The sequence below is a fragment of the Accipiter gentilis genome, chromosome 8, assembly GCF_929443795.1.
Source record: "Accipiter gentilis chromosome 8, bAccGen1.1, whole genome shotgun sequence".
Taxonomy (NCBI): Eukaryota; Metazoa; Chordata; class Aves; order Accipitriformes; family Accipitridae; genus Astur; species Astur gentilis.
The window spans coordinates 13,242,027-13,257,093 of NC_064887.1; the positions used below are offsets into that span (position 1 = coordinate 13,242,027).

Below are 15,067 nucleotides of genomic sequence, written 5' to 3' on the forward strand. Positions count from 1 at the left end.
GTTGCCCAACTCTGAGACCATGCCTGCGGGCAGTGTTGTCTGCTAGGCCCTGCTCCCTCAGGGGAAACCTCTGCTTCCTGCCCAGAAAGAAGCTGCTCACATCCACTTCCCCACTGCACCAGGCTGCACATGTTAATGAGACAAGCCTGCAGCACCACAGATAACAGAGCCCAGCTACCGCATGCCCCTGCTTTCCTCTGTGTTCAGGGGAAGCCCGCACAGTGAGCTGCTCACATGCTGAGCCATGCCAGGGGAGAGATTGAACTTTACCTGATGGGACTGCAGGCCAATGATGGAGGAATACGCCTGGATGGTGACAAAGATCTCTGGCTGGTAGATGATGTCTGAACCAGGGATACGAAAGGGTCTTAACAATCCCACCAAGCATCGGGAAAGGGCATGAAACACTTCATCAAAAATTATCTCCCCTGTTGAGTCATCCTATAGAAAAAGAGAAAAGGAACAGCTTTTTCATCTTCTAGGAGTTTCAGTCTCATTGCTGGTTCCCTCACCATGCAGAGCCAACAGCAAAGATCCTCCTACAATGGCAGGTGGATTAAAATGACAGTTCCTCATGAGCAAAAGTCACACATTGAGCATTCAGCACAGAAAGAGGATCTGCCATTGAGCTGCCTAGCTAGGAGCACTGCATGCCTCCCTCCTCCTGGGAAAAGCAAGACTTCTGCAAAAGTTAAGCCTAACACAGAGAGGAATAAGCCTTCTCAGCAAACAGAAACGGGTCCAGCCTTTTAACGCGCAACACTCCAAAGAGACAGTTTCCACACTTACCACAATCCCCGTGGAAGGGCTCAGATCAAGTTCAATCACAAATCGGTACTGGCGGGCCAGGAAGGTAACCCGTGTAGAGGGCACAAGGAGATAGGGCCTGGGCTGGACGGGCTCGTCCGGCTGCCACCCATTAGGCAGGATGCTGAGAACATCAAGTTCATTTTCCGACTTTACCTACAGGAACAAGTAAACGGTACGTGAGCGAACGTCAAGCCAAGCCAAAGGAAGAATCAGAGAAAGTAACGGGGGTACAGTCTTCTGCAGGGTCCAGCTGCTCCTGAGTGGCGCAGCACCAGCTTGCCACACCAGGCCGTGGTGACACCATCCAGCCCTGGCACCGACTCACCAGCTCCGGCTCGGGCACAGCCCAGATGACCTGATGGAGTCTGCTGAGGACCCAGGCGAGGCGCACGTTGCGGGAGATGCGATAATCTTTCTTCATCAGGAGGAAGACGTGCCCGGCCTCCTCCACCTGCGGCGGGAGCACAGCGGCCCAGGTCACCCCAGGGCTCGGCGGGCACCCCGGCCGGCCGCCCACCCCCAGCCTGCTTCGGCCCCGCACCCCTCGCCGTCCCTCATAGGCCAGGCCAGGCCAGCCCCACCGCGGCTGCCCCTCACCTCGCTCCTGCCCCCGGCTCCCCCCTCCCCAGCTCGGCCGGACCCCCGGCCCGCTCCCACCTCCGAGTCGGGTCTCTCGGCGGCCGCCATGTCCGGCGCGGCCCCGCCCCGTGCCCTCTGACCCCCGCCCTCGCGCCCGCCCGGCCCCGCCCCTCGCGGCGGGCGGCTGACCCGGAAGCGCCGCTCTCCCGTGGCAACGGGGCGGTGCCGCCATGCAGGTGAGGGGCGCCGGGGCCGGGGCCGGGGGCCGGGGGCCGGGGCCCCGGCCCCTCCGGGAGGCAGCGGGGCGCGGGCCGGGCCGGGGAGGCGCTGCAGGCGTGCCTGGGCCGCCGCCGGGGCCTTGCCGCGGGCGGGAGGCCAGCGCGGCCTGCGGGGCCGCTGCGGGGCCGGGCCGGGCCGGGCCGGGCCGGGCCCTGCGCTTCGGTGCCTCCTGCCACGGACGTCCTGAGCTCCACTGGGCTCGCACCGCCTGAGGCGGTGGCCAGCGCTGCTGCCGCCTTTGGCCCGGCCCTGGCGGGGGCTGCGGCCTCCAAGCGGCCATCCCCCCGCCGGCTGCGGCGGTGATTCCTGTCTGCTCCCCAGGGGGCAAACCCACCCCGGGCTGAAGCAGCCTAGGTGGGAGACCCAGCTCGGCCTCGAGCAGCTGGTGCAATGCTTTCCTCTGCAACAACCTCCCCTTGCTGCAGGGCTGTAGGGTGAGCGTGTGTAGGGGTATCTGAGTGCGCCTCTCCCTCTCAGCCCTTGCTGCAGCCCTTGGTAAGAGTCGTCAAACCAAAGGTCTGCCTACCCGGCAGCCTGGCTTTGCTACTAGCCGAGAAGCCCATGCCCAAAAGAGGTTGTGAGAGCAAAATAAGCTACTGATGTCGTTCTGTATGAACTATTGCTAGCACATCCCTTGTGTTTAGTAGTCTTGAATTTTCATTGATGGAAGAAGGATCTAGCTACTTTTTGAAGCGCTGTGAATTTTTAGCATCTGTGATGTCCAATGGAAAAGAGTTGCAGAGGTTAATGACAGGTCAATGGCCTGTAAAGGGCTGTAAAGATCCACCTCCTTTGGTTTGTTTGAAACCACTACCCGCTGGCTTCATGCAAGTCTCACGGTTGTCCTACTGGAAAAGAAAGTGAAAATGGATTGTGCTGCAATTCCTCATCTGTAGGGTTTGTTATATTGTCTTTCCTTGTTTCAACCACGCACACATACTGGTCTCTATTCTGTTTTTAACTGCTGCGTCTATGGAACTGATGAATATTCTTGATCATCCTTGTTGCCTTTATTTGGACATATTCCTACTATAGCCATTTTCAGTTGAAGGGACAAGAGTGACAAATAATATTTGAGATGCAAATGAGGTGTGCACTTATACGATGACATAATGATGCTTAGTTTTCTGTTGCTTTCCTAATAAATCCTATTACCACTTTTACTTCCTTTACTGCTTCTTCAGCCTTGGGCAGATGTTTTCATGGGTTACCCTCAGATAATCCCGAGATCTTGTTTGTGAGTGATAACGTTATCAGCTCAGAGAATGTCATTGTGTACAGAAAGTCAGGGTTGTTTGGTTTTTTGGGGTTTTTTTTTTCCCCCGTTGTTTTGCCATGTGCGTTGCTTTACATTTACCCACTCTGAATTTCACCTTTACCTCACAGTTGCTCCATATCAGGAGGTTCTTCAGCAACCCCTCCCATAAGCCCTATCTCTACTACCTCGGGGCAATTTAGTATTGCTAACTCCTTAAAACACTGCTTGAATATAGCATATGTCTGTGAGAGGCACAGCATTCCTTGGAAACACCGGTCGGTCTTATTGCATGTATGCTTTGCAGTGCTTACATATGCTTCCAGCATTTAATGGCTTTGCAGAGAGCCTACGAAGAAGGAGGCTTGGAGTACGCTGCTGCCGCAAGAGCAATGCGTGTGCAATAGGATTTAATTCATCCTCTTGAGGACTTCTTGGATAAGCACAGGCAACGGGCCAGGTGAATTGTCATTGGGTGCATATGCCTGCCAACCCTGCAGTAAAACACTGGCTACCAGCCCAACTTGTAATAGAGTCTTTAGTTAATCTTCTTGCACAAACACGGTGCACACAAACAGTTGTAGACTCATTTCGTAATTGCACAGGAACTGACTAGTCCCATCACAACATGGAGGAGAGTGCTTTTATCTCGAGGTGGAACACCCAGCAATCTGCTCTGTGAATGCCCTCCATGGACTGGGGATGAAATTTTAACAAAGTTGACTCATCTGTTTCTTCTAAAGTGGTTAAGTGAAGTCTGATCAGTGATTACTAAAAAAAGCCTTTATAGCATTGTCAGACTATAAATAAAATAGAATAATCTTGTGTTCTTGTGAACATGGAATATACCTGATAACCTCTCCGGTGAAACTCACACTGGTCCAGTGTATTTAAACAGAACAAACAACCCAATAGCAAGCGTGCCATGAGCCTGAATCACTTTATCTGCTTTCCCAATCAGCATTCCCTTTCTGTTATTTGATTGCTTTGTCCCACCCTCCTCATGGATTATTATTGTCCAGTTCTTGACTTACATGAGCAGTTCATTAGGGTTGGGACTTTAATTATATTTTGCGCAATACTCTAGAATGAATAAGTTAGAAGAGATAAGATTCTAGAGGGTTTTTGCAAGAGTCAAGGGTATGCCTTCATGTCTTTGGCAACAGAGTCCCTGTCCTGACACTTTGTCTGTCACCATCCTCCCTTACCCAGGGATGTCAGTGGAAAAGGTAATTTAAACAATGTAATCCAGAGCAAAAGGCAGGAAGTAATGTGTGCATGTGTTGGTATGTGTGGTCTCTGTCACGCAGGGTCTCCCACGGCTGGTAAGGCACAAGTAGAATAGGAGCTGCCAGTTTCTTTAGCAGCTGGAAGTGGCACTTGGGCAGGAAGAAAGTAAAAAACGAGGTGAATGGCAGAAACTGGAGTCGTTAGGCCATGGATGTAAGCTTTGTCCTCATCCCTTGTCTGTCTTGCCTTTTTTTAGAGAGAGGAGAAGCAGTTGGAGCTGACCCTGGAGGCGCTTATCAGTCAGGTGGCTGACCTGAAGAACTCCTTGGTCAGTTTCATCTACAAGCTGGAGAATGAGTATGACCGACTCACATGGTAAGGTGTCTCACAGAGCTGGGGGCACTGTCAATCACTGCTGAAGCTCTTCCAGACTCGGCTCAAATGACCACAAAATATAAATAAAAAACATTAGCCTATTGTCAGTAGGTTTAAATTTGCTTTTCACATTTCTGCTGGAGGAGCTACTACGCATCTTCCACCAGAAAAACAGGTGAAATCCACTAGACTTTCATCTGCAGTGACTGGAAGCTTCTTGGACAAGCTGTCTTAGAGACCCACATACACCGTAAAATGAGCAATGGTTCTTTCTGCATTTCTTGACCTTTCTGGCTTTTTCTGGCTCTGGTATAAACTGGGCTCGTGTTTTGCTGGTTCTGCATGTTTTACCAGACAGTTTGAGAGACTTGCAAGGTGGCATTCTCTTCCTGATGGAGCATAAAGATGTTATACAGCTTAATAAACTGTACAATATCTTAGACAGTGTCTGCCACTGCAGCAAAGCTTCACAGGCAGTTAGCGTTTATAGTTAATGTTGCAGAAGACAGGAGAGGTGATGAATCTCCCAGAGAGAGGAAGCTGAAAGGGACCTCCTTGACAAGATTATCAGTTATTTTTCTTTGTTATTGCTTAGTCTTGATAGCCAAGCTGTAAATATTGTCTCTCCTGGCTGTACTGCTTAGGAGTTAAACTGTTTCTCAGACCTTGCTCTAGAATTGCACTGGGAGAGTTAGTGATAAGGAAAGCACTGCATCTGTGTATGTTACTGAAGTCCCAAACAACTGCCACTTCCAGTGGTACTGCTTGTAATGTCCTTGAGCTATTTGTAGCATTTGAGCTATTTGCAGTAGGGACTGGGATTTGTCCACACCTGCACATTCAGCCCTAGGTTTTACTGCTTACTGTCTGGACTAGACTGATTTGAGGGGTAATAGTGTTATTTCCTCACTTCTCAGCCATCTGAGTGAAGAACAGGTAAAAGCCATCTGTGTCATCCCTTTCCATGTTCTGTCCTCTTTATTATGGCCTCAAGTTGTGGCAAGGGAGATTTAGGTTAGATATTAGGAAAAATTTCTTTACTGAGAGGGTTGTCAGACATTGGAATAGGCTGCCCAGGGAAGTGGTTGAGTCACCATCCCTGGAGGTATTCAAAAAGCACATAGACAAGGCAGTTCAGGACATGGTTTAGTGGACATGGATGATGGTTGGACTTGATGATCTTGAAGGTCTTTTCCAACCTGAATGATTCTATGATTTGCTTTCCCAGGCCTTCAGTTCTGGACAGCTTTGCATTGCTCTCAGGGCAGCTGAACACCTTGAATAAAGTGCTAAAACATGAGAAGACCCCACTGTTGCGAAACCAGGTTATCATACCCCTAGTGCTGTCTCCAGACCGTGATGAGGAGATCATGGTAAGAAACTTCCCTCCCCGATGAGTGTTGGCCCTGGAGTATCGGAAAGTGCTTGTGTATCTGCTCCAGCTTGCCATTCCTTGTGTTTGGCATTCCTCAGCTCTGGATGTAGAGAAAGAAAAGGTGATGAGTAGCTCTGCCTGGGAGCTGCTTTGCTGGGGGGCTTTCACCTACAAACACTTGCGCTGGATACACTTTACAGGAGGTGTTCCTGTTCATAAATATGTTATTTTCATGATGTTGGGGCTGAAAGATACAGTGTCTTGTGTAACTGGGAGGTCTCCTTGCAAGCTCCTGGTATTCTCTGCTGTAGCTGTGCTGTTTCTGTCAGACATCTGCATCTAGATGTGCACTGTTTGTCATCTGACCAACATAGTTTGTGTTACAGAGCCTCCAGCATGCACTAGAAACATTTATTCTCTGCTTGAGTGAGAAAATATTTTGACTGATCATGGCCATGCTGGTAGGATTGCACTGTAGACCCCCATGGGTTTCTCTGGCTAAACAGGCACAGTGCAAATTCTTAGACAAATTGTTGAAACTTCCTAATGCTCCCCAGATCAAGGTTTCCTCACAGCATGCTACTAGCCTTGTTCCAGCACCATGGCCTGTGCTCTGGTCTGGAGCTGTCTGAGTGCTGGGCTGGAGGAGGGGGCTCTGAGTATGGCTTGTCCCACTATTGCAGCGGCAGACAGAGGGACGTGTGCCAGTGTTCAGCCATGAGGTAGTGCCTGACCATCTTCGAACTAAGCCTGACCCTGAGGTAGAGGAGCAGGAGAAGCAGCTGATCACAGATGCAGCTCGAATTAGCCCTGATGTGGCACAGGTAGGTGAAGAAGAGTTTGATACTTCTGCCTCTTAGTCCTAGGGTACAAGATGCCCTTTAACTCTGCTTCCTTCACCCTTCCATCTGACAGTTTTCTTTTTCGCTGTGTCCTTTTCTGTCTGAGATTTCTCCAGCTGCCCCTAGCTGAGGTTTGGTTTCCTCCGCAGTTTCACAAACCAAGGGTATACAGCCTGCTGGCTGTTCACAGGAGGTGACATCAGATCAGGCAGAGAAAGGCAAAGGCTATCCCAGCCCCATAGTACTCTCCTGCATGCATTAGCACTAAGCTCTCTAGGCTCTGCTACCAAAATGCTTATGTTTGGTTACACAGACCCTGGCAAGAGAAAGCTTGTTCATTTATGTTGCTGACTTGTACTGAGTTGGAGATATCCTGTTGGTTTCTGATGGTTTTCATTTTGCAGAAGCAGATCCAAAGTCTGAACAAAATGTGCTCAAATCTGCTGGAGAAAATCAGTAAGGAGGAGCGTGAATCTGAAAGTGGAGGTATGTCACTGAGGTAGAAGTGGGGTACAAAGTCCAAACAGCAGGCTTGAGAGAGTAGTGGCAAAACAGGTAAAACAGAGAGCCTGAAGCATGGGAAATGCAGATGAGCAGCACAGACAAAAGCATTCCAGAAGATGCAAGATTGGCTGTCCTGGAGCCCCTAATTTGAAAAAGGGTCCTGTGGGTGTGATATGTTCTGCTTGTGTGACCTATGCATGGCAGGAATATCATTCCAACCCTTTGCCATATTCCCCTTCAAGGAGCTGGTAAGTATTTACCAAGAAAACATCCCAGTCAACTTGGATTAATAAAAATAGCAGTGAAAATGCAGTGGCAGTGAATGGGAAACCCCTTAGCTATGTTCTGAATGAGTCCACAACATGTTTGTTGGCAGGCTTTTGCGTGATGTCCTCTAGATGATGGCTGTTTCAGACTCATGGTCAACCTTTTCAGATTCTGACTCTGATGCTGGACATCCTTATTTCATTGGTCTCTGCCATCAGCTGTTCACTATTCCTGGGAGTGCTATGCACAACTCTCAAAGGTTGTGGGGTTTTGGGGGTTTTCTTGTCATCTTTGACACAGATAGTGTAAGCAAGGACCCAAGCACAGGTTCTGTCTGGTTTCCAGGATTAACAGTATAACTGGGCAGGTGGTAGAAGAACTTGCAGACACCATGCTGCTCATAAGCCTCCAAAAGGGGATGTTGCCATTGTTTATCTAAAACACAGTGCTTGTTGCCTGCCATAGGATTCAGCTTGGAAGAGCCTTTAGTGGGAACATTCTCTTTGGCATGGAGCAGTTGGCTCCCTCTATCTTCCCCTGAGCAGTATATGCCCTGCTCTCAGTGGAGAAGCTCTTGGATCACCACCATCCCTGGATTTTGCAGCTTCTTTGACCCTGCTGAGACTCTTGTAGGACAGCTTGTTAGAAACTGATCTCTATTACCTGCACCAAAATAGCAGAAAAGTAAATTCAGGACCAGCTATGCTACTTTTTAGATTTGATTGCTAAAATGCTCCAAAATCACTTCTTTTTCTACAGGTTTACGACAGAACAAGCAGACTTTCAACCCTGCAGATACCAATGCGCTGGTAGCAGCTGTGGCCTTTGGGAAAGGACTGTCAAACCGGAGACCTCCTGGCTCCGGAGGATCTGTCCAGTCAGGCCAACCTGGAGCTGGTGCCATCATTGCAGGTGCTTCAGGCATGCAGCAGGTCCCAATGTCAGGTGCACCAGCTCAGCAGCAGCCAATGCTGGCAGGAGTGCAGATGGCACAAGCAGGACAGCCAGGTAAATAAGTTGCATATTGGAGAGCAATTGAAATGCAGGGAGCAAGAAAGACAAATGCCGATGTAGAGATTCTTCCCCAGCCACCCTTTAGATATAACTGAGTAAGAGGTTCCTTTCTGGCCTTAATAACATGAGTCAGGTTGTAACAGTGGAGTAGTACCTGCTTAAAATGGGCTCAAAGTTAGAAATGGATCCCAGCCATCCAGCTTCAGCTTCTTAACTCACACTGCAATACCATTTTAATAATAGACTTAGTGAACACAGGAATCAATATAGAGGAAGATCACAGTGTAGTTTTGGAGGGATCTATGCTCCGGGTTTTGTTGTCAAATTTAAGTTGTAGGTGGGTAAAAAAGTGGAAAAGTTTTATGATAATGAGTTATTTAAAGTATGAAAAAACCCAAAGTTGTCTGTAAAGAGTCACAGAAGGATTTCATATACCAAGTGACTTCACTTAATAATAGTAGATTACATTTGTATTAAACATAAAGTGAAACACATAGGCATAGCAATTTGACTTTACAAAGCACCTGGACTCTAACCCAGTTACCTCTATTAGGGAAATAGATACATGGTACAGTAGTTCTGTAAAGACATTAATTGGATGTTCAGTTGAGGCAAAAATACTAGAAAAGGAACAGAGAAACAGAGGATGTCATTAGGCCATTGTATAAATCCACAGCTGCAACATTATGTGCAGTTCTGATCTCTTCTCTGCTACTGGGGGTAGCTTTAGGGTAGGGCGAAGAAAGTATGGAAGCCTATAAAATCCCAAATTGTATACAGCAGGTGAGAGGGGAATGATTGTTCATTGTTTCCCGTGATACAGAAGGATCGATGAAAGTGCACCAGTGAAAATACCAGCTTGTAGATTCAGAACAAAAGGGAGATACTGTTCTGGATACTAAATAATTACACTGTAGAGTGCATTGCCAAGTGTGTGATAGGTAGATAAAGTTTATATGAGATGGAAAAGTAAGTAAGTAGGTAAATTTCTGGATGAAAAATCAGTCAACAGCTAATCCTGAAGATACCAGCTCTGACTCCCAAGTCCCTAAGCCTCAATGTGTTAGAAGCAGAGGGGGCATGCTGCAGGCTTGCCCTGTTCTGGTATTCCTCCTTAAGTGTCCTCTGCTCTCAGGAATGGGTTTGGCCTCAGGGACCTACAGGCCTAACCCTGTACTGTCATTCCTATGTTCACGTTAATTGAGATTTTGGGTATCGGATATCCTAATTGGTGTTTTCTTGCCTGTATAATGACTGTTGTTCAGAAATGAACTTGAGCAACAATATTAATCCTAAATTAATTATGTATTTATGTAAGAGAAAGTAATTTCCACTGTGATTTGGAAACAAAGAAGGCCCCTGTGATTTCTGGCTGCATGCCCACAAACACTGTCTCCAGCATGGGAGGACAGTCACTTCTGTACATCAAGGAGCATGCGCTGGTAGCAAGAGCACTTGTCCAGCCTGTGTTACTGGGAAGTTCCCTTTTGATAAGAGCAGCTCTACTGGGTTTCACCAAAGGTCAGTCCCACTATCCTGCTTTTGATGGTGCCCATTGGTGAGGCTAAAAGAATATAGGAACAAAGTATATCCTGACAGCAGTTGTTGTTTAGGGATTTTAAGCCAGAGTTTGGTTTGAGACCAGTGGGTATAGCAGCCATCAATTTCTGCAGTTCCTTTCTGAATTACAATTTTGATTTCTACAACACCTATGGCAGTATGTCCCACAGTTTTATTGCATGTTTTGCTTAAAAAAATTTCCTTTTTATGTTTAAATCTTTTGCCTGATAATTTTATTGCATGTTTCCTTTTTAGCCATGTTGTGAGAAACGGCAAATGGTCATTCCTCAGTTACTTTCCCCATACTAGTTTTCATTTTCTGGAAGTCTGTCATGTCCTCCTCCCTTTGTCCATTTTTTTTTTTCACTAGCTAATGAGTCCTATTCTGTTTAATATGTCTTTGTGTGAAAATTATAATATATCTTGGACCATCCTTGTCACTCTTACCTGCACCTTTTCTGTTTGTTTTCAAGACTGGGAACACCAGAACCACTCACAGTATTCCAAATGTGGGTGAACCATACAGTCCTATTCACTCTGCCTTTTGGAGTAATGTCTAACTGTATTTGTCTACTGATTGTTAGCACTGAAGTGATATCAGATTGCCTGTCAATTCATTGCAGGCAATGACCCATTTTGCATATGTTTGAGAAAGTTTAATAATCGTTATTCTTTTAGCCATTTGCTCATAAAATGTTTTCTTGTCCTGCTGCACTACAGTTTTAATTTTCAGAAGCTGTCCTTTTTTTCTGTTCTAATTTGAACACACATTCCACTTTCTGAAGGAGTGTTCTTTGAATATCCCTCTGTGCTGCCCTTTAATCACTCTTTTTGTTTTTTTCTGATCATCTTAGTTTTGTGTAGCACTGTACATTTATTATAAGCTGCTAGTACAGTATCTTTGAACTCAGTCCCATGTGTGATTGCTATCAGCAAAGAGTAATAATGCCCAAGAGGTGGATGTAGTTAAGAGAAATTAAGGGATTTGAGAGAGGCTTAGTAATTGGAATATATGCTTTGACTATAAATAATGCCACATGGAAGGGGATACAGGCTCTTGTGTTTGCCTCTCTGAAATGGAAGTGGAAACCAGTCTGGGTACTTCTGTGAGTGCTGCTGCCAGCAACTTCTGTGAGACTGAACAAGTCCCATACTCCCGTAGGAGCCTCCTGACAAAGAGTAGGGCTTGTTTAAGATAGAACAAGGATAGAATTTGAGGGGATAGCAGGGGGACACAGGAACTGTCAAGGAGATTTCTCAACAGAGAGAGATGCCAATTTGTAGAAGAAATTGATTGTGTGGGGTCAGAAGCTGGAAGATGCTGTAGCAGGTAAGCCTAGTGTGGTACCTGGAGTGGAACAGAAAAAGCCCAGACAGGACTGTTGTGAGTCTTGCATGCTCCTGAGCAAATGACCTCTCATATAGCCAATTTTGCACTGCTTTTTCTTTTTTCTCTCTTCAGGAAAAATGCCAAGTGGCATAAAAACAAACATCAAATCTGCCTCAATGCATCCATATCAGAGATGAGCTGAGATGAACGAGACCCAGGGAACAGCAGTTACCAGCATTGTTCCTGCTGCAGCCACCATACCTGGATTCCTTCTAGGATTTCCGAGTCCCTTCACATATCCGCACACCATATCCAGGGAGATAGGGGTAATGAGGCTCTTCCCTGTGTTTTATTTAGTGCTGGGTGGCTGTGTGGAGCTGCTAGTGGCCATGTCTCCTGGACATAAGTACTTCTCTGTTCAGTCAGAGCAGAGGACTGTGCTTCTGTTATTGATCCCATCTTCTTCAGGTCTGGCCTGGAGGACAACTACCTTTTCCTGATACAGAACCTGAAGAGCTGCATGGAGCACTCTGCTCCTTGCTTCTGCTTGTTCACTTGGGATGTTCTTTCTTTACTCCCTCTTGTTGAATAAAGACCTTGCTATGCACACTGAGACACTGGTGTCCATCTCTTGGATCATAAGGACTCTCATTTCCCTTTGGGTAAGGCTACAGAGCACTCCAATCTAAAATACACAGAAAATGTTGGGAGGCTGAGTGCTGGAGCTGCAGGCTTATGCTTAAAGAGCTGTTATAAAGTGAGTCAGCAGGGTACAAACATAAGCAGTAAACATCTTGTTCATTGTAAACCCATTATGACTATTCCCCAGAAAGCAAAATACTGGGAAAGACTATTACAAGGCCCACAGCAAGAAGGCAGCATTTCAGGACCAGAAGCCCAGAGCTTTTGCATTCTGATGCTGCTGCAAATCCCAGCTGGATCTGATTTCACTTCCATGGTTGTCTGCTTCTGTGTTTCCTAACAAGTTTCTTAGCTACTTCAGGATTAATTTGTCACTTCAGAGAGGTATTTCAGTCTGCTCAGGACCGTGGCACTTCTGAACTGGCTAGGCTTTGAGGTCTGGCCCATTTCTTTTTGGAGCTGGGAATTATGAAGCAATCCCTGTTCTACATTCTGCCCTTGAGCTGTAACAATAACAATCTGCCTAATGAAAGATTCCTCTGAGAATAAAGGGTGGGGACGCATGCCACTGAGCATGTCAGTACATACAGCACTATCCTAAAGACAACTGTTGTGCTTCTTGCTGCTCTTGCCTGGACTTCCCTTTTGACTTGCGGTGAAAGCCAGCACTGTGTTTTACTCAACAGCATCTGTCAGCAATCTTATGGGTGAGGAAATCTCCACTCAGCAGATACAGCCTGCAGCTGCTCCTGCACTGCTTGCCTCTGAACTAATCAGATCCAGCTTATTTGTGGAGGCCTTGGGCCGTTCTCCCAAAACAAAACCTTCCATAAAGCTGTGACTAGGGCTGTTATTGACCAATTTTGATGTGCAGGACCTTGAAAAGCACTGAGCTGGGAAGTAGAAAGTTGATCTGGATGCACAAGCAGCTTATACGATAAGCAAAGCTGCTCCACTATGAATGAGCCCAGTGACGTGTCTGCAATGGCACCAGCCCAGCCAGACTGATGGGATTGCTTTTTGCTCTTAATGAACGCAGAGCTCCTGGCTCTCTCGGGAGCAGGGAGCTGGTGTGAAGGCAGGAGCATGCTGCTGGCTCCACTGTGAGGGTTTTGTGCAATGCCTGGAGCCTGATGGAGGAGAGTCAAGAGCCTGCAGGGCTATGCCCTGTGATGGGCTGCACCGTGGGGACAGCTGTTCCCTGCTCTGTCTCATGTCCCTGCTTTGGTCGGGAAGGAAGGCAGAGGAACACGTGTTAGATCCCTGGCACTCGTCATCCATGGAGCCTCAGCTCCAAGATGCTGTTTCAATTTCATCCCCCCAGACTGCCTTCCTTATAAAGCTAAAATGTCTCGGTGCAGGAGCACTGGGGCCAGCGGCTGGCAGGGGTGATTCAGGCAGCCTGGGACGCAGGCAGAGCGTGGCTGCCTGCTACCCAGCTAACCTGGCTCTCCCGAAAACACATCCAGTGGGGCAGGCCAGACCTTTCACACACTTGGACAGGAGAAAGGGAAATACAGGCAGGGCTTTTTTCCATAGATTATAGAGCTGGGGTGGCCAGCTAGGCTCGCCAGCGTAACTTCCTGCATGACACAGGCTGCCCTGAATTAGTTCTTGTGTAAATTAGAGCACTGTAGTTAGGAAAACAGTTGATCTTGAACTGCTATGTCTCTACTACAGTGGCTGGTAGCTTGTTCTAAAGGTTAATTTTCCGACTGCACCTGATATTGAGGCTGCATTTCTTTAATTCCCTTCAAGTTGCTGGATCTTCTCAGCCAGGGAGTGAGCCCCTGAGTTGTTAGTCTCAGAGAGAGGAGTCGGATATTATGACCAAGCTTTCCTGATCCTTTTTTACGATAAACTGAACTGATGAAAGTCCCTTTTCCTTTAAGGCATATTTTCCATTTTCCACTTCTTGGCTCTTGTCCAAATCTTATGCATTTGTGTCCTTTGGGACACTGGACTAGGACACACTATTCTAATTGTGGGAATGGGAATTTCAAATGCAGAGCAACTTTAACTTCTTATCCCGTCGCTGCCAGTGCTTGAATGTTTAAACAGGGAACAGGAACAGGCCTTTTACCCATAAAGTCACTGTGGAAATTCATGGTCCACTGCTTGTCACCATGGCCTGCAAGTCCAACAGGTTGACCATTCCTGGTGCACTGTGTCAGAATAAAAGCACAGCCCCGCTGGGTCAGGGCAAAGGCTCTGTCTGTGCCCCGCCACAGCAGGGGCCAAGCAGGTGATCAGGGAAGCGCACACTCCCTTCGAGCATGGAATGTGCTGCCATGCTGAGCCCTCAAGGGGTTTTTTCCCTGCCTTGTCCAATCCCAGGATAATTTTGGCAGGGAGGAGGCCCAGCCTTAGCACAGCAGGCGCTGCCTGGATGTCTGGTCCCCAGCTCAGGTGTGGGAGTGTGATGGAGAGCATGGGCACTGGTTTGCTCTGGCCCCCCAAGTCCCCGCATCCCCCCTAAGACATCTGCATCTAGTGCAGAGGATGGACACCTTTTGCTGCGTGGCCCTGCTGCCCCCGGGATCCCAAGGTCTCCAGATCACTGATGTGCCCCCAGCTCCCAGGACAGCATGCTTTACTCATCATGACTTCGTTTCCATCCAGGTCATCAGGTTTACACTATCTAGCGGTCCCTGCTAGAAACACATCCTTGGTGGCAGTTCCCTGGGGAGCATCTCCTCTGCTGCCTCACACTTGGCCAGGTCGCTCTCCGATATTTAAGAGTATACAGTGCCACAAAAATTATCATGTTAGTTTGACATGTTTTTTTGTCTGTAATCCCTGATGATTGGTATTTATATTTCTCTGCTTTCAGTCTTTATTGATACAATCGCATATTTTTCAGTCATTATTTTGCATGGGATGACTGTCGAGCAGACACACCTGTTTACAAGGCCATCCTGTTTACTTTTTGGCATAACATCAGCTTGCTTGTTCTCTGGAGCTTCTCCAGGCTTCCTCGTCTTACTGAATGCCAGTGTTAATTG

General features: G+C 47.6%; 2 protein-coding genes across 16 annotated transcripts in view; one reads left to right on the forward strand and one right to left on the reverse strand.

Annotated features, from left to right (window-relative positions):
- SZT2 (SZT2 subunit of KICSTOR complex) overlaps nt 1–1,527 on the reverse strand; it is a 60,569-nt gene extending 59,042 nt beyond the window's left edge. For 12 of the 13 annotated variants that reach the window (XR_007506872.1, XR_007506871.1, XR_007506874.1 and 9 more), the window contains exons 1-4: nt 1,468–1,527; nt 1,136–1,261; nt 790–963; nt 271–441 (exon numbers count right to left, since the gene is read on the reverse strand). Coding sequence is in view for 9 of the 13 variants with exons in the window: in XM_049807243.1 (XP_049663200.1) it covers nt 271–441; nt 790–963; nt 1,136–1,261; nt 1,468–1,497 (501 nt within the window). In the remaining 4 variants the exon portion in view is untranslated. The remainder of the gene's footprint in view (nt 1–270; nt 442–789; nt 964–1,135; nt 1,262–1,467) is intronic. The other variant, XM_049807240.1, reaches the window with a different exon arrangement.
- Nucleotides 1,528–1,535: 8 nt separating this feature from the next.
- MED8 (mediator complex subunit 8) lies at nt 1,536–12,033 on the forward strand. Of its 3 annotated transcripts, XR_007506875.1 has the most exons (8): nt 1,536–1,625; nt 4,410–4,528; nt 5,757–5,901; nt 6,587–6,727; nt 7,150–7,231; nt 8,276–8,524; nt 9,849–11,420; nt 11,553–12,033. XR_007506875.1 is itself a non-coding variant. In XM_049807247.1 (7 exons), the coding sequence occupies exons 1-7, from the start codon at nt 1,620–1,622 to the stop codon at nt 9,893–9,895; spliced, it is 789 nt and encodes a 262-aa protein (XP_049663204.1). In that variant the 5' UTR covers nt 1,536–1,619; the 3' UTR covers nt 9,896–12,033. The 3 variants fall into 3 exon arrangements, 2 of the variants coding, with proteins under 2 accessions (XP_049663204.1, XP_049663203.1); XM_049807247.1 differs by having other exon boundaries at nt 9,849–12,033; XM_049807246.1 differs by lacking the exon at nt 9,849–11,420.
- The last annotated feature ends 3,034 nt before the right edge of the window (nt 12,034–15,067 follow it).